Here is a 21,103-nt window from a genome sequence, read left to right as displayed (position 1 = left end):
TAATAATAAAATTATTTTTATGTTACTGTATCACATTTTTTTTAACTTCTCCTGAATAGTGTGATTCATAAGGATCCAATGTAATTATAACACTGCGTGTAATCAACTGGACCATTGAGCAAATTTAATACAGTAAAATTTGCAGTCAATCAGTCAAGTCCTCAGTTAATATTAGTTGACATGCAACATACTGTTTTCACATCCCTATACAATCTACATTTTGACCTTCATGAGACATATTCTGTACTATTTCACTTAAGATGTTTTGTCACATGCTGGAAATAGGTCACTGTGATATTACATCATGTGATGAGAACTATTGATAGTACATCATGTGATGAGAATTATTGATAGTACATCATGTGATGACAACAATTGATAGTACATCATGTGATGACAACAATTGATAGTACATCATGTGATGACAACTATTGATAGTACATCATGTGATGACAACTATTGATAGTACATCATGTGATGACAACTATTGATAGTACATCATGTGATGACAACTATTGATAGTACATCATGTGATGACAACTATTAATAGTACATCATGTGATGACAACTATTGATAGTACATCATGTGATGACAACTATTGATAGTACATCAGGTGATGACAACTATTGATAGTACATCATGTGATGAGAGCTAATTAATCATATGGTGTTTTCTAAAATAACAACACAAACTTTTGGAAACTCGCAACAGTATTTATTCTGCACCTTAGATTACGTACATACACAAGACACAATCATCCTCTCAATTAGACAGATCACTGGTTATAACAACAGATGTCTCAACATTACATCATATTGATGTTTCAAAATTCATAAGCTTGAAACAGAACTTTTTTTTTCATTACATTTGTAGCTGTAATAATTATGAAAGTTTTGATAAAGTCATCGATGGACTATAAACTTATAACGCCAAAAACTCCTCATGTAGATCAGTTAACACACATGACAATCAAACTGATCCATCCATGTTTTGGTCGGTCACACTGACATACACACCTATATAACCAATGTATAGTTTGGGTATATGTAATAAATTCAGTCTGGTCATTGATTTCTTGAACTTGAACCACATTGAACTCATTAAAATTATTGCTTAGCAATCCACAAAATTAAAAAAAAAAATCTTTTACATCAGCACTTTCACTTCTCTCTGTCCCCTCATACTAGCATTTAATGCCTGCTATAGCCACTTGGTATTTGTTTCAATATGGAGTTATTTCTGAGTTTATTCCAGTAAACATAAATTTTGTTATTTACACATAAGTAATGACAATCGTTGGTGATTTCTTGTGATGTCACTTGGGACAGTGAGTTGAAACACTGCGTTTATTTTAAATCTGATCATTCAATATTTCTGAAACTTTTCACAATTTTTTTCCTCTTTATCTCACCAGGTAAAATGTCAAATTCTTCGACTATTTTCACAAATCTCAAATACAAACCAAGATCCACTAGCTATGCTAGAGTATACTTTGGACGTAGATGACAGATTTCTTTTTTTAAGATGAGTGAAACAACACCAGTTATGGAAAGTTTTGGTCTCATACAAACACTTTTGTGAATACATCCTGTATGAACACAGTATTTGAGTTTCATTTCATACATGTAGAATTTACCATGAGCCTATATCAGGTAGGAACATACGTCTCATGCATGGACTCCGTAACACAAAAATGGCGTCCCCACGACCTGTTTCAGAATTAGATTTAACATATTACTGTTGTTTTCAATTCAATTTGTATACTGACACATAACCTATTGAAGATATACACCAAAAAGGATTACTCGATCACAACAAATGGCAGATGTAATTCCTTTATTTGGCCAAAAACTGAAAAACAAATTTAAAATCATACGTGGATATAGGGAACACACTTGACGATTTTTTCGTGAAATTTGACTATAAATGGCATGATCGCACTATATATGGAAACCATTCTATCCTCTGATTAATTTAAATGTAAAAACATGCCCATAGATATATATAAATGAATATATGAACATTGGATTTTAAATGAAAAATAATCAAACTAAATAAAATGATATCGATAACACTCTAAAAGAAATGGGATATCGCCAACACTTTGTAACGCATGGTTTTGTATTCACAGAGCGTTCAACATTTTCGGCATTTAAATTTTTTTTGAAGACTCAACAGACTTGATGAAGGTCTGGCCACTGGGTCCATACTTTATTTCATAAAAACACAGTCTGTGTGGAAGAGTTATCCCCCCTGATTTAAAACAAAACTTATTGTTCACCAACTCGTAACCTAGGGTGAAGGGGCCGTGATAGCTCAGTTAGAGTGATGGCCACATAACCTCGGGTGAGGGGGCCGTGATAGCTCAGTTAGAGCGATGGCCACGTAACCTTGGGTGAGGGGGCCGTGATAGCTCAGTTAGAGCTATGGCCACGTAACCTCGGGTGAGGGGGCCGTGATAGCTCAGTTAGAGCGATGGCCACATAACCTTGGGTGAGGAGGCCGTGATAGCTCAGTTAGAGCTATGGCCACGTAACCTCGGGTGAGGGGGCCGTGATAGCTCAGAGCTATGGCCACGTACGTAACCTCGGGTGAGGGGGCCGTGATAGCTCAATTAGAGCGATAGCCACATAACCTCGGGTGAGGGGGCCGTGATAGCTCAGTTAGAGTGATGGCCACGTAACCTCGGGTGAGGGGGCCGTGATAGCTCAGAGCTATGGCCACGTATCCTCGGGTGAGGGGGCCGTGATAGCTCAATTAGAGCGATGGCCACTTAACCTCAGGTGAAGATACAAGGTTCATGGTTCATTGTTTCCTACCTTTGGTTGTTTGTGTTTCTCAGAAAACTGAGAAATGGACCAGTCTGTGCTGTCATGGTTGTGTCCACGGGCAAGACACTTTATCCTAACTGTTTTCGATGACATACAGCGGGCCTCCCAGGTTATTCAACTACAAGGAGACCCGCCTCAAAATGACCCTGGCTGTTCACGTGGTGATGAAGCCAGCAAATATATCGTTGTAAGTGTGTACTATGTAGCACTGAGAGGCATCAACCAGAAGGTTTTATATAACATCATCTATACAAGTCTATAATATCTGTACACCCACAAGTATTGGATGAAGACAAATATGTAGTGACTAGACCATTATAGATACAGTGTAATTGTTTTATATAAATGTTTTATAATACATAATAGCACATTCTATCGACAAGGTCACTGGATTAAATTGTGAAGTCTACAATGTAGCTAATTCATACACAAACACTTCATCTTATATTAATCATATAATAATATATATAATTAATTTGTTGCATGACTTGCTTGCCGGAATAAACATGCAGATTCTGGCTAGATAATAATGTAATTGACAAGCAAATTCCTAATGCTACTTTCATTCTAAAAGTCTTGTGGATCAGATACACAGAATAATATTATGTAAACTAGGTCACAATGAACAGGACTCTTTTAATACTATCAAAATAAAAATTTCTTACTTCATACCTACCAATGATAAACATACACAGACCAAAAAAAAATCTATTGCATATGGTACAAAGATGAAAAAACGCATGAATGCTTTATGTCATTCAACAGCAGCTACCGTAAAAAGGTATGACCATAATGATTGTGAAAACACCTGTTTCACAAGCCACCATTGAACCCTCGGTGACAGATTTATAGGTAAAAAAAACCCACCTGTTTCTCAAGCCACTACTGTACCCTCAGTGACAGACTCACAGCCGCCATGGTACCCTCGGTGACAGACACACAGCCACCATGGTACCCTCGGTGACAGACACACAGCCACCATGGTACCCTCGGTGACAGACACACAGCCACCATGGTACCCTCGGTGACAGACACACAGCCACCATGGTACCCTCAGTGACAGACACACAGCCACCATGGTACCCTCGGTGACAGACACACAGCCACCATGGTACCCTCGGTGACAGACTCACAGTCACAGCTACCATGGTACCCTCGGTGACAGACACACAGCCACCATGGTACCCTCGGTGACAGACTCACAGCCACAGTCACAGCCACCATGGTAACCTAGTGACAGACTCACAGCCACCATGGTACCCTCGGTGACAGACACACAGCCACCATGGTACCCTCGGTGACAGACTCACAGTCACAGCTACCATGGTACCCTCGGTGACAGACACACAGCTACCATGGTACCCTCGGTGACAGACTCACAGCCACAGCTACCATGGTACCCTCGGTGACAGACTCACAGCCACAGCTACCATGGTACCCTCGGTGACAGACTCACAGCCACAGCTACCATGGTACCCTCGGTGACAGACACACAGCCACCATGATACCCTCGGTGACAAACACACAGCCACCATGGTACCCTGTGTGACAGACACACAGCCACCATGGTACCCTCGGTGACAGACACACAGCCACCATGGTACCCTCGGTGACAGACACACAGCCACCATGGTACCCTCGGTGACAGACACACAGCCACCATGGTACCCTCGGTGACAGACTCACAGCCACCATGGTACCCTCGGTGACAGACACACAGCCACCATGGTACCCTCGGTGACAGACACACAGCCACCATGGTACCCTCGGTGACAGACACACAGCCACCATGGTACCCTCGATGACAGACTCACAGTCACCATGGTACCCTCGGTGAAATTTGTGCCGGTGGAAATTTCAAATGATCCTTGTCAGTCTCATGAAAAACAGAAAGCGGTTGTAGCCATATTAAATGGTCATAACTAGACAAAATCTCCCTAGCGGCTGTAGCCATATTAAATGGTCATAACTAGACAAAATCTCCCTAGCGGCTGTAGCCATATTAAATGGTCATAACTAGACAAAATCTCCCTAGCGGCTGTAGCCATATATACCGGTAAGGTAGGTTTGACCGTTCTGTAGTGCACGACACTGATTCTACTGGCATCTATTTTTCACACTGTATAAATTTACCAAACTATGGCCATCCATAGATTATAAAGTAAAATCATTGCATTTTTCCCTAATAAAATGGATATCATAATGAAATATAGCCATTCAAATAATATAGCAGGTTAAAACCACTCACACTCAATGAAGCACATGCAGTCATCACTCTGAACATTTAACTTTGTTCCATAAAAAACTCTTCAGCCTCAGATGTCATTTAACATATATAGGAATGACTGGTTTAAGATTACAATCAAGTTCACATCATACAAACATTGGGCGCTAGTTGATTGTGGACATAAGGTAAATTGCTTTGCATTCAGGAGTGTCCAGTCATTAAACATCCACACTAAACCAAAAGTGCCCATCACACATCTGCTCGTCCATCCATACAGAATCGTATAATCACAAACATCCTGGAATGGCCCTGAAAAGATACACATTACATCAATATTGGAAATATTTCTCTAGAATCATTACTATTACATATACTTGTATGACAACATATGATTAAAACTACAGCAGGCAACAGGGTAACTCCTCTCCACCAGTATATTCACCCAAAACCTGATACTACCATATTATCAATATATAGACCATATATTGTATAACATGAAATATTTCAGTTTACTTTCTTTCATAGTTTTAAGTTATTTTGTATTGTGGCACAGACTTTTGTGGGTAACCTTAAAAAACAAATAGTAGTCTAGATACTAAAACTGTATTTATTAACCAGATTTATTTTTGAATTTCAATGAATGCTTTATGTTATACACTAAAAGACAGTCAATATTCATAACTTGTATCCAATTGAATTATTTATTACCAAACATTATGTACAAGCTTTAGTTAATAGATTATGACCTCATAATAATGACTATATATCAGTGCTGTATTGAGTTATATCAGACAGAGAGCAAGACGAGGTCATGTATTGGATATGAAATTGCATGTACGGTAAAACAAAAGACCCCATGGGCATGCAAGGTCATCTGGTATTCACCGATAATTCTCTGCATTTGATGAAAAGAACTTGATTCCAAGCCTTTCAAATAAATCAGAAGAAGTGCTTTATGTGTTAACAAATTTGATCTCTGTGACCTGGAATACAGTTCAAAGTCATATCTTTATGGAAACTTTATGTGTTAACAAATTAGACCTCTGTGACCTGGAATACAGTTCAAAGTCATATCTTTATGGAAACTTTATGTGTTAACAAATTAGACCTCTGTGACCTGGAATACAGTTCAAAGTCATATCTTTATGGAAACAATCCCAGTAAGTCTACCAGCCAAATTTCATGATTATAGGCATTTAGTTTGAGAGAAGTCATTTGAATGGCTTAAACAAATTTGACCTCTGTGACCTAGAATATGGTTCAAGGTCATGTCTATATGGAAATTTTGCTGCAGCTCCATTCAAGGAATATACCAGCCAAATATCATAAGCATTTTGGTTGGTGAGAAAAAAAAAATCTGAAAATATTTTAACAAATTGGACTCCTGTGACCTTGTGTTTAGGTCAAGGTCATTTCTTTTTGCAAAATTTGTGGGGCTCATTCCCAGGAACCTACCGGCCAAATATGATTCTGGGTCTCTTAGTTAACTGAAAGAAGTCTATGTTTGAATGGAAAAGTTGACACTGGACAGATTGACGGACATACAACAGAAAGATGGACGTGCACTACAGCATTAGTTTACTTGGCCTAGTGGACTAACAATAATCAAAAGAAAAGTGCTACATCTATCAGAAAGTGATGGCAGAGTAGATAATACCCACCTATATTAATGTCTCTGATCGAGTGAGAAGAGATCACCGGCAGAGGGAAGGGGAGCTAACCCTCCTGTCACATCAGGTAACAAGGTAAGATCAGGTAGGTTCTGTATGTGTGAAGATAGTTCTAGTCGTACACTCGTCACTTTCTCTAGTCTTGATTTGTAATCCTACAACACAAATACTGAGTGTTATCAACAATCACTTCAAAATATAAGCATTTACAAATCTTTGGCTTTTCCTTAAACTGTATTACAGAAAGATAAGACATCACAGAGGATAAAAATCCTCTTGTCCAAATTTAATAAATTCTACAGAATCAACATTATTTTTGGAAATGAGTGATTTTGGTAATATTTATTTTATTAAACAATGATATTGAGCTACTAGATTCAGAATTTAGTTGGAAAATCAATTCTCAATATCACAAATTCTATTTATAGAAACAGTGACCTCGTTTTACCAAAGATTGATAAACTAACTAGTTTCCTAAGAATGAGACAAGAATACACAGCTGAGAAAATTCTCCATGATAATTCATCTAGAACTGGTAGTTCATATAGCAAGTTTGTTGTAAAAATAGTTCTACAGAGCTAATGTTTTCTGTTTGTACACATACAACATAATATCTTCTTCTATCTTGTATTAGAAAAATAATAAATAGTAAACAAGAAGTCCTCTTCAAAAAGAATAAATTCACAACAAGAAGGAAAGGAGTAACTCTGGTTTCAAGTATACACCACTAACCCTTATTGTTAATAATTAAATAAATTACCTGTCTAAGTAATATCGCCCCTCATCATTGTAAGTGAAATGTCACACAGACTGTCATACAGTAACACTATATTAATTACTGATATTTCTATTGACACGAACACTATATCAATTATTGGTATTTCTATTGACAGTAACACTATATTAATTACTGGTATTTCTATTGACAGTAACACTATATTAATTACTGGTATTTCTATTGACAGTAACACTATATTAATTACTGGTATTTCTATTGACAGTAACACTATATTAATTACTGGTATTTCTATTGACAGTAACACTATATTAATTACTGGTATTTATATTGACAGTAACACTATATTAATCACTGGTATTTCTATTGACAGTAACAATATATTAATTACTGGTATTTCTATTGACAGTTACACTGTATTATGTAATGGTATTTCTATCGACAGTAACACTATATTAATTACTGGTATTTCTATTGACAGTAACACTGTATTAATCACTGGTATATCTATTGACAGTAACACGATATTAATTACTGGTAATTCTATTCACAGTAACACTATATTAATTACTGGTATTTCTATTGACAGTAACACTATATTAATTACTGGTATTTCTATTGACAGTAACACTATATTAATTACTGGTATTTCTATTGACAGTAACACTATATTAATTACTGGTATTTCTATTGACAGTAACACTATATTAATTACTGGTATTTCTATTGACAGTAACACTATATTAATTACTGGTATTTCTATTGACAGTTACACTATATTAATTACTGGTATTTCTATTGACAGTAACACTATATTAATTACTGGTATTTCTTTTGACAGTAACACTATATTAATTAATGGTATTTCTATTGACAGTAACACTATATTATGTACTGGTATTTCTATTGACAGTAACACTATATTAATTACTGGTATTTCTATTGACAGTAACACTATATTATGTACTGGTATTTCTATTGACAGTAACACTATATTAATTACTGGTATTTCTATTGACAGTAACACTATATTATGTACTGGTATTTCTATTGACAGTAACACTATATTAATTACTGGTATTTCTATTGACAGTAACACTATATTAATTACTGGTATTTCTATTGACAGTAACACTATATTAATTACTGGTATTTCTATTGACAGTTACACTATATTAATTACTGGTATTTCTATTGACAGTAACACTATATTAATTACTGGTATTTCTTTTGACAGTAACACTATATTAATTACTGGTATTTCTATTGACAGTAACACTATATTATGTACTGGTATTTCTATTGACAGTAACACTATATTAATTACTGGTATTTCTATTGACAGTAACACTATATTATGTACTGGTATTTCTATTGACAGTAACACTATATTAATTACTGGTATTTCTATTGACAGTAACACTATATTAATTACTGGTATTTCTATTGACAGTAACACTATATTAATTACTGGTATTTCTATTGACAGTAACACTATATTAATTACTGGTATTTCTATTGACAGTAACACTATATTAATTACTGGTATTTATATTGACAGTAACACTATATTAATCACTGGTATTTCTATTGACAGTAACACTATATTAATTACTGGTATTTCTATTGACAGTTACACTGTATTATGTAATGGTATTTCTATCGACAGTAACACTATATTAATTACTGGTATTTCTATTGACAGTAACACTATATTAATTACTGGTATTTCTATTGACAGTAACACTGTATTAATCACTGGTATATCTATTGACAGTAACACGATATTAATTACTGGTATTTCTATTGACAGTAACACTATATTAATTACTGGTATTTCTTTTGACAGTAACACTATATTAATTACTGGTATTTCTATTGACAGTAACACTATATTAATTACTGGTATTTCTATTGACAGTAACACTATATTAATTACTGGTATTTCTATTGACAGTAACACTATATTAATTACTGGTATTTCTATTGACAGTAACACTATATTAATTACTGGTATTTCTATTGACAGTAACACTATATTAATTACTGGTATTTATATTGACAGTAACACTATATTAATTACTGGTATTTCTATTGACAGTAACACTATATTAATTACTGGTATTTCTTTTGACAGTAACACTATATTAATTAATGGTATTTCTATTGACAGTAACACTATATTAATTACTGGTATTTCTATTGACAGTAACACTATATTATGTACTGGTATTTCTATTGACAGTAACACTATATTAATTACTGGTATTTCTATTGACAGTAACACTATATTATGTACTGGTATTTCTATTGACAGTAACACTATATTAATTACTGGTATTTATTTTCACAGTAACACTATATTAATTACTGGTATTTCTATTGACAGTAACACTATATTAATTACTGGTATTTCTATTGACAAGTGGAGGCAACACCCTATTCTACTAACTCTATATATGTAATCAAAATATCAGTCTGAGTGGTAATATGATTAATCTACATGGGCCAGACTATCTAACCCAACCTCTGATTATTATAACCCTGTGGACTGCTACAGAAGCAAGTCTTATCAGTAATGACTATAGTCAAGGGGAGACAACTCATTTTAAATCAATGTAACGATACACACTGCTCATCCTTACCTCTACTTTATTTTCTGCTTCCTGGAGTTGTTCCCTCTGGCACACGATAAAGTCCCGTAACATCTTACCCACAGCTTTTCTCTCCTCTAACTCAGCATTAAGTCTGAAGTTGTATTCGGACAGGAGAATACACGCCTCCTCCACCTGACTAGCTAGCTTCACTGCAGCTTCTTTATCTGAACAATATATCAAATGCTGGTATATCTATAGACCGTAACAATATATCAAATGCTGGTATATCTATAGACCGTAACAATATATCAAATGCTGGTATATCTATAGACAGTAACAATATATCAGGTACTGATATATCTATAGACAGTAACAATACATCAAATGCTGGTATATCTATAGACAGTAACAATACATCAAATGCTGGTATATCTATTGACAGTAACAATATATCAAATGCTGGTATATCTATAGACAGTAACAATATATCAAATGCTGGTGTTTCTATTGACAGTAACAATATATCAAATGCTGGTATATCTATAGACAGTAACAATATATCAAATGTTGGTATATCTATTGATAGTAACAATATATCAAATGCTGGTATATCTATAGACAGTAACAATATATCAAATGCTGGTATTTCTATTGATAGTAACAATACATCAAATGCTGGTATATCTATTGACAGTAACAATATATCAAATGTTGGTATATCTATAGACAGTAACAATATATCAAATGTTGGTATATCTATTGACAGTAACAATATATCAAATGCTGGTATATCTATTGACAGTAACAATATATCAAATGCTGGTGTTTCTATAGACAGTAACAATATATCAAATGCTGGTGTTTCTATAGACAGTAACAATATATCAAATGCTGGAATATCTATAGACAGTAGCAATATATCAAATGCTGGTGTTTCTATTGACAGTAACAATATATCAAATGCTGGTGTTTCTATTGACAGTAATACTGATATTTCTATTGATAGTCGGAAATTCTTCTTTTTAAAATATCAACATCTGAATTCCTTGCAAAACCCTTACAAATCATGATGATGGTTACATCCTCATTCTGTTTTACAATGAAATAACTGTTAATTTAAATGTTAAATGCTGTGACCTATTATTATTGTAAGGCAATAAAACACACCTTGAACCTTAGACAGGTGTTGTATATCGGACACCTCTGGTGGGAGGGCTGCTATCTTCTCTCGTACTGCAGCGTCACTGGATGCAGAGTGTTCTAGGTCAGCCAGCCTCTTTACCAACGCCTCTGACTGAAATAGATATTACTCATACACAACAAGCTTTTTTTCTGTTAGTTTAGAAGCTTTGTTATCGGTTAATTGGGAAAAAAATCATGCTTTACTACAATCAAGGAATAAACAGATTATACTATTTGTGTTTCTAGAAATTACAACTATATTACACAGTAGCAAAATCATATGGCAGAAAGCCTTGTAATATCAATATTAATAAACAGGGCTATGAGGTACATCAGTCATACCAATACTGGTATCCACTGACAGTATTAGTATATAAAGAATGAATTCAATTCATTCAAACTTGTATTGTCTGTGTTACTACAGGGTACATCAGACTTACATCACCAGTGTTACTACAGGGTACATCACCAGTGTTACTACAGGGTACATCACCAGTGTTACTACAGGGTACATCACCAGTGTTACTACAGGGTACATCACCAGTGTTACTACAGGGTACATCAAACTTACATCACCAGTGTTACTACAGGGTACATCACCAGTGTTACTACAGGATACATCACCAGTGTTACTACAAGGTACATCACCAGTGTTACTATAGGGTACATCACCAGTGTTACTACAGGGTACATCACCAGTGTTACTACAGGGTACATCACCAGTGTTACTACAGGGTACATCACCAGTGTTACTACAGGGTACATCACCAGTGTTACTACAGGGTACATCACCAGTGTTACTACAGGTACATCACCAGTGTTACTACAGGGTACATCACCAGTGTTACTACAGGGTACATCAGACTTACATCACCAGTGTTACTACAGGGTACATCACCAGTGTTACTACAGGGTACATCACCAGTGTTACTACAGGGTACATCACCAGTGTTACTACAGGGTACATCACCAGTGTTACTACAGGGTACATCACCAGTGTTACTACAGGGTACATCAGACTTACATCACCAGTGTTACTACAGGGTACATCACCAGTGTTACTACAGGGTACATCTAACTTACATCACCAGTGTTACTACAGGGTACATCACCAGTGTTACTACAGGGTACATCAGACTTACATCACCAGTGTTACTACAGGGTACATCACCAGTGTTACTACAGGGTACATCAGACTTACATCACCAGTGTTACTACAGGGTACATCACCAGTGTTACTACAGGGTACATCACCAGTGTTACTACAGGGTACATCACCAGTGTTACTACAGGGTACATCAGACTTACATCACCAGTGTTACTACAGGGTACATCACCAGTGTTACTACAGGGTACATCACCAGTGTTACTACAGGGTACATCAAACTTACATCACCAGTGTTACTACAGGGTACATCACCAGTGTTACTACGAGGTACATCACCAGTGTTACTACAGGGTACATCACCAGTGTTACTACAGGGTACATCACCAGTGTTACTACAGGGTACATCACCAGTGTTACTACAGGGTACATCACCAGTGTCACTACAGGGTACATCATCGGTGTTACTACAGGGTACATCACCAGTGTTACTACAGGGTACATCATCAGTGTTACTACAGGGTACATCACCAGTGTTACTACAGGGTACATCACCAGTGTTACTACAGGGTACATCATCAGTGTTACTACAGGGTACATCACCAGTGTTACTACAGGGTACATCATCTGTGTTACTACAGGGTACATCACCAGTGTTACTACAGGGTACATCTAACTTACATCACCAGTGTTACTACAGGGTACATCTAACTTACATCAGCTGCATTATTTGTTGGATCATTTGGCATGGCCTCTATCTCCTCTATAAGGCTCAGATCATCATCTTTCTTCTTCTTTTTGGCGGGCACAACAGCAACAGGCGCCACTGGTTCTGAAACTGGCTTGACTACAATATAACAGACTTTGTTTCACTTATGGGCAAGTAATATCTCGCATATACAGTATTGAATTAGACACCCTCAGAATCTATTCTGCTATGGTATTCAGACACAGGGTCTAGAAATGATATCTGAAGACAATTTATAATCTAATTTATTTTTGTGACACAGGATTTAGTGGTGATCAGTCACATATGTCTGACAGGGGATGCTTATACACCTGTCAATCATCCTGATATTGCAGGAAGTCTTGCAGGAAACTCCCTAATTTTGATGTTATCCATGAGTAAACATTTCTTGTTAACCATTATTTCAAAATTCCTATTAATCTTGCAGAAATAGTGGATCAAAGTATAAAATCTTAAGACTTTCTATTTTACAAAAGGAGGTCCATAGATATTAATTTTGAAAGACTTGAATTGAAACATGCACAATCTTTGATATCCGCAGACAAAATTCACTGAACTTCTTATAAATAGCTTACCTGGCTCTCGATCCCGATGCTTACTCTTTGATTTATGATGTTTAGGTTTTGTAGCAACATATTCATCAACTTTCTTTTTTATCTTTTCTACTGGCTGAGAATCACTCTTTACCAAATCTAAAAGTACATTTTATATACAAAATTAAAACAAAATAAATACACTACATGTATATCAAATGAAGATTATGCAAATTTCTAGAAATTTGCATAAGGTCCAATTGAATCAAGACAAAGATAAATAAGTTGTACTTCATCAAGTAAAGCACTGGAACAAATAAACAATATGAATAAATTACCGAGCTCCTGAGGCCACGTTTTATACTGTTCTCTCACATCCACAAACATACTGTACTCTTGTAATTGTTTACCAGTGTAAACAACAATCAAATTTCATTATCCATTTTTCCAGAATAATTATTTCTCTTTCTAATTTTATTGGGCCACTATCAGAATAGCTGAAGATACATCTGATAGCTTGTCAGGGTTTAACTTTACATGTACGTAACTATTTAATTCTTTATTGAGGCAATATCAGTATACATCTGATAGCTTGTCAGGGTTGACATGTACATACTATATATTTGTCTAGATCTAATTCTTTATTGAGGTAATATTAGTATACATCTGATAGCTTGTCAGGGTTGACATGTACATACTATATATTTGTCTAGATCTAATTCTTTATTGAGGTAATATCAGTATACATCTGATAGCTTGTCAGGGTTGACATGTACATACTATATATTTGTCTAGATCTAATTCTTTATTGAGGTAATATTAGTATACATCTGATAGCTTGTCAGGGTACAACTTTACCCTAAATCTTTACCAATATTTTCCTGCTTGTCAGGGTACAACTTTACCCTAAATCTTTACCAATATTTTCCTGCTTATGTTTAAACTTAAAACTGTTTAGCTGAATGTGTAACATATCACAGTGCCATCTACCAACACAGTATTAATCATTTTTGCTTTATATTAGATTCTAGGCTAGTTCTCATAGTTGTAAGGACATGCTGATGTAGTTATCAGCTTTGTTATGCCACAATGCTACCATGTCAACTGTTAACCAACTTTTATCAATATACAGTAACTCTTCAGCAGGGTATCTAGTGGGATATCGGCTAATAAGTTTTAGCAGATATCAATTTGTGAGCCATTTTCAATATATCAACTAATCACCTAATACGTACTGGTACAGTAGCAGATATCAATTTGTGAGCCATTTTCAATATATCAATTAATCACCTAATATGTATTGGTAGCAGATATCAAGTTGTGAGCCATCCTTTAACTATAAGGATATCATCTAGTAGGTAATTATATATTCAATGGTAGCAGATATCAAATTGTACTTCTATATCAGGATATCAGAGAATAAGTAATCAGGGCATCTAGTAGACCCTTGAGAATATATTTTTGACTCCCCAAAATGAAATCTGACTCTTGAGTTTGAAGGGACTTGTCTTTTTGACATATGTTTTGACCCTTCAGATTTCTCAGAAATAGTGATCTGACTTCTGAAATTGCTAAAAGTCAAGGGTCAACTGGATGCCCTGGTAATGGTGGCTACTTACCTGTATCTTGTTTTATTTTAGATACAAAAGTCTTGTCATATACTCCTCTTTCCTGCCATATATTTAAAATTCTTTCTAATGACTTCTTGGTCTTTTCATCTGCATCTCTGAAACACATATACAACACTGTATTATGATACTGGACCATTAATACTCCATAAGATGTTCACACTGAGTCCGGTACATCCTATATATAACAGAGTACATGTACATGACCACACTGAGTTCGGTACATCCTATATATAACATAGTACATGTACATGACCACACTGAGTTCGGTACATCCTATATATAACAGAGTACATGTACATGACCACACTGAGTTCGGTACATCCTATATATAACATAGTACATGTACATGACAGCCATTTCTATGTTAGAAGGATCAAGACTCTCAATATCATACAGATTGTCAGTAAAACATACCTTTTTTAAACTCCAGTTACATGTAGTCTATCAGAATGAACAGTTTAATATACATCATATTTAGGTGGTGGTGACTTTATATAGAATTTAGATATCTGCAAATGTATGTCTGAGGCTTGAACTTTAAACTCTCGAGTATGTTACAGTACCACACTTGTACATCATAAATACCACAGTGTAACCATTACTGCTTAAATCAAATACAACAAAACATAATTGATAATTTTGTGAGGGGTTATGTTGATCTAAGGGTGGATAACTCTGTACTGACACTTACTTTGTTGCCACTGCGTAGGCCTCTGGTAACACTGTGGCAAAGTCCTTGGTCAGTTCTGGGCCCTTCTTCTTACTGTTCTGTATGACATCATTGGCCAGGTACATAAAGGTCAGTCGCACACTGGACTTCACTGTAGAAATAACACAAGAAAATGACAGTCATCAAAAGACTACTGCCTACTGATCAATTTTAGCCCAACATCCATTGATTCAACAGTCCTAGAACATTGGAATGATTGAAATTAATGACATTTTTAATGTAGTCAGTGTTGTTGTATCTATTTAATGTGAAAGGAAAACTTCAATGATTCCAATCCTTCATCTGTTTTATGGATTATTTGTCCTTATAGGTGATAGTTGCTCTTTCTGTATGGTTTATGTTACCTAAATCTTGTTTAATATATTTCTTCCTTCAGAGGGGTGGCCATAGTCCAACTGATTTACCTGTATTAGGAGGGGTGACCATAGTCCAGCTGATTTACCTGTATGAGGAGGGATGGCCATAGTCCAACTGATTTACCTGTATTGGAGGGTGGTCATAGTCCAACTGATTTACCTGTATTAGGAGGGGTGGTCATAGTCCAGCTGATTTACCTGTATTGGAGGGGTGACCATAGTCCAGCTGATTTACCTGTATTAGGAGGGATGACCATAGTCCAGCTGATTTACCTGTATTAGGAGGGTGACCATAGTCCAACTTATTTACGTGTATTAGGAGGGGTGGCCATAGTCCAACTGATTTACCTGTATTGGAGGGTGACCATAGTCCAGCTGATTTGCCTGTATTTGGAGGGTGGTCATAGTCCAGCTGATTTACCTGTATTTGGAGGGGTGGTCATAGTCCAGCTGATTTACCTGTATTAGGAGGGGTGGTCATAGTCCAGCTGATTTACCTGTATTAGGAGGGGTGGTCATAGTCCAGCTGATTTACCTGTATTAGGAGGGGTGGTCATAGTCCAGCTGATTTACCTGTATTAGGAGGGGTGGTCACAGTCCAGCTGATTTATCTGTATTAGGAGGGGTGGTCATAGTCCAGCTATAGCTATATGTAATGCAACTGTATCTATGTTGTATCTTGACAAAAAGACAAATATAACCCCAAAAACATTACAAATAAGTATATACCTTTGTCTGTTAGTAATTTTCTAACAAAATATACATACAGGGATGATTTATTGATAAAATAAATATCATATTGTAATAACACAGAGGAATAAGCCAGTGTAGTTAATTAAAATTCTATTCAAATGTACATCTAAATACATTGTCATTTTTAAGGCAACAAAATATGTTTAAACCAATTGTGTAAATTATTCAGTAAAGTCTTGTAAAGCATGTCAAATAAGTCTAAAAAGTTGAAGAACTTTTACCAAGCATTACTGCTCAAAATATGTCAATGATAGAAAGATAACTTGTTTGGATTTTCGTAGACTTGTCATCACAGCCATTGGCTTGTCAAACTAATATGTACCTGACAATGCTTTATGCTGCGTATTGATCTGCCCTTTAGCTATAGGTACTGTATGTGTTATAATCTCTCATCTAATGGTTTGGAGCTAAACTGTACTTAACTTCCTTGTACCAATCAACTGTCCCCTTCATCATCTCCGACACATATAGTACACAGTTGTTGATTCCTGTATGTGGTAAGGCAATCATTAACAGGTATACCTGGTTTATTACCTGTTGTAAGGATATCATTAACAGGTGTACCTGGTATGTTACCTGTGGTAAGGATATCATTAACAGGTGTACCTGGTATGTTACCTGTGGTAAGGATATCATTAACAGGTGTACCTGGTATGTTACCTGTGGTAAGACAATCATTAACAGGTGTACATGGTATGTTACCTGTGGTAAGGGAATCATTAACATGTGTACCTGGTATGTTACCTGTTGTAAGGTAATCATTAACAGGTGTACCTGGTATGTTACCTGTGGTAAGACAATCATTAACAGGTGTACCTGGTATGTTACCTGTGGTAAGGGAATCATTAACCGATGTACCTGGTATGTTACCTGTTGTAAGGTAATCATTAACAGGTGTACCTGGTATGTAACCTGTTGTAAGGTAATCATTAACAGGTGTACATGGTATGTTACCTGTGGTAAGGTAATCATTAACAGGTGTACCTGGTATGTTACCTGTGGTAAGGATATCATTAACAGGTGTACCTGGTATGTTACCTGTGGTAAGACAATCATTAACAGGTGTACATGGTATGTTACCTGTGGTAAGGGAATCATTAACCAATGTACCTGGTATGTTACCTGTTGTAAGGTAATCATTAACAGGTGTACCTGGTATGTTACCTGTGGTAAGGGAATCATCAACAGGTGTACCTGCTATGTTACCCGTTATAAGGTGATTATTCATGATCATCATTTGTCAAGACAAACAAAACTAGGTCAACTCTGATTCAATCCCAGAATATATCTAATGACCTAGTTCAGGTTTGCCACACTATTCATACTATCCACTTTCTGAAGTCTCCACTTCCAAAGCTATGTATATCATATATAGACAGGAAAGTCTTCAAATAGAACCAGGGACACCAAAATACATCTACTACTAGCTAGTCTACAATACCTGGTTATAGTCTGATAAGATCATTAGTTAGCTATAATCATTGGTGGCATGTGTGACATTGCAGCACATCTGTGACTGACAAACCATAAATATATGCCAAGAATTTGAGCACGGATTCAGTTTAAGGTGCAATAAATAACAAGCAGGCAGTACAAGATGATGATGTCCCTATATATATGGCAAACTAAGACAGTGAATTGTCAAATACAATCTTAACTAAGCATTTTGATGATTTAATTGCACCAGATCATCCCTTAATAATTGCCAATCAATTACCTGTGTTTCACATGTTCACATGTCACCACACAGCAGGGCAGGCCATGAGGTGTTGAGGTACCACTTGGTCATGGTTAGCGGCATGATTATAACATTTACATCTGAACAAAAACTATATCTACAGGGTCCAAATTAGCAGTGGGTAATTTTGCAGGTGTCAAAAGTTTGGTATGTATTAATTCCTATTACTAATAACTCAAAAGTATAGACATGTTTTGACCTTACTTTGATGGCAAGTTATGTATGTTTTCAATCTATTAATTAAAAAGCAGACCATTCATTATGAAACTTATAGTTTCTGACGATTCAAGTAACAAAGCAGAGACTCAACATTTATGGGATCAGAAACAATGCAACTTTAATAAAATTTGTGTCATAAATATAATGAAACCTGTACTATTTTATGGCCTGCAATTTTAGAGTGGAGAGTATAAAGTCACATGATACTAGCTCTGACGAGAGCGAAAGGTCACTTGTTCGAATCCTGGCAAGGGCAGGGTATTTTTCATTACTCCTTCCTATTTCAGCTATACACAATGGCGTCTTTATTGTGATATCGACCATAATAATCAGGAAAGGAAGCAAGTTAAATGATCAATTAGCATTCAATTTAATATACCAATAATAGACATGCAGTATCATTTTTAGCCATTGATGAATGTTAAAATGTTCTAGACATTGTTGTGTATTAGTCTTGCAGTGTATACCTATTTGGGCTTTGATTTACATTTTGTCAAGATTTTAGTATAATTCCAATAACTATCTATATTATGACTGATATCGGATAAGCATTTCATCTACACCTATAAATATAAGTGACACTGTGTACTAATAATCAGAAAGATCTCTATAACAGACTGTCTCATATATCACTTTGAACTGATCGACTTTTCAAGTGCAGCTGTCTGGATACACCTGATAGATAACTACTATGATCAAGTGCTGTTTCTATGTGAGCATACATGTGCTCATGATGTGTGCCACTTATACATTACATTTGCTAACTGGATAATCACCAATAAGCTAAAACAGTGGGATTTAATGGTCTTACCTAATAAATGTTTAAACTTAAGTCTAAACGAGATGTGAGTAGCATATTGAGCCAGGAACCTATCAATATTTTTCCTATATATGGAGCAGTACTAGTTACACCTGTAATGGGGGGATTACATATGAGAACACACATACAAACCTTTCTGCATTTCTCTTTGCCATACTTGTACAATCGTTTTTGAGTGCTTCCTGTGGTGAATTAACCAAAGTGACAATGTCTGGATGCTCTGTTGAGTGTTGTTAAGTTCGTTTAGTTTCTTGCTGAGGCTGCTATCCGAGAAGGACGACATCTTTCCATATGTTGTGATTGTGTTGAAAACTAACTTCTCCCAACCGGAAGTTAATCAGACTATTCTAAGTGTAATTGCGGGTTCCACATTGTCAATTTGTTTTCATTTTTATTGTGTAAATAATAGATATTTCATTTAATAGCGATGAATTTAATATTTTTTAGAAGGTGATCGAAATGTTATATTTCTAGCGAGTTTTATTTTCATAGTAATTCTGAATCAATGAACTCCTGAAAAAGCCTGACCACCCTTACAATATATTAGAATACTTTAAATAACGCCATCTGGCGTCAAGCGGAAGTGATGGTCAATCTTGTGCAAGATTCAAAGAAAGAAACACGCTGAAAAGATGCCTTACGCAAACCAGCCAACTGTTCAGATATCTCAACTAACAGATGAGAACATCAAATTTGTCATAGAAGATACAGATCTCAGGTTGAATATTTGTAAACACTATTTCAGGCTATATACACATTAATCTTATTTGTCTCTACTTAGCGGACATGTGCTGTGTAAGGCCCTAGGCCTATATACCTATTTTCACTTTGACGACTATTGTTTTAATCTGAAATTTGATGACTTGGTACCTATACCCGACTAAGCCTACGTGTACGTACAAGATACAAGAAGATTTGTATAAAGTCGTATATGTTAAAACAAAGAACATTAGCTCTGTAGAGCTATTTCCACGACTAAACATAAATATACAGAGGAAATTTTTATAACAAAAACAATGCAAGTTATACCTAAAATGACTAGGGGATACGAAAAACAACAAGCGACAATGAAGAATACATACTTAAGTCCATGAATTCCATTTTGTTTTTAAATGTAAGCATGCAGAGTTTGCAAGATTTATAGCCTGATCAATTATCCCGAGAGCACAGTCTCAGTGGTGGTCATATCAACTCTAGCCACATCAACTAAGCTATCGATTTAATTG

The 21,103-nt window shown here is 35.7% G+C and overlaps 1 protein-coding gene across 2 annotated transcripts; it reads right to left on the bottom strand.

Annotated features, from left to right (window-relative positions):
* Positions 1–700: 700 nt before the first annotated feature.
* Positions 701–20,200, bottom strand: LOC117337510 (regulation of nuclear pre-mRNA domain-containing protein 1B-like). 2 transcript variants are annotated; one of them, XR_004534850.1, is made up of 10 exons: positions 20,010–20,200; positions 15,953–16,082; positions 15,250–15,356; positions 13,673–13,789; positions 13,066–13,196; positions 11,230–11,356; positions 10,111–10,286; positions 6,721–6,884; positions 4,387–5,368; positions 701–4,182 (listed from the first exon to the last, which is right to left on the bottom strand). XR_004534850.1 is itself a non-coding variant. In XM_033898520.1 (9 exons), the coding sequence occupies exons 1-8, from the start codon at positions 20,158–20,160 to the stop codon at positions 6,726–6,728; spliced, it is 1,098 nt and encodes a 365-aa protein (XP_033754411.1). In that variant the 5' UTR covers positions 20,161–20,200; the 3' UTR covers positions 4,197–5,368; positions 6,721–6,725. The 2 variants fall into 2 exon arrangements, 1 of the variants encoding a protein (XP_033754411.1); XM_033898520.1 differs by lacking the exon at positions 701–4,182 and having other exon boundaries at positions 4,197–5,368.
* Between the last annotated feature and the right edge of the window lie 903 nt (positions 20,201–21,103).

This window comes from Pecten maximus, chromosome 11 (genome assembly GCF_902652985.1).
Source record: "Pecten maximus chromosome 11, xPecMax1.1, whole genome shotgun sequence".
Taxonomy (NCBI): Eukaryota; Metazoa; Mollusca; class Bivalvia; order Pectinida; family Pectinidae; genus Pecten; species Pecten maximus.
This window is presented reverse-complemented; position numbering and strand designations above follow the sequence as displayed.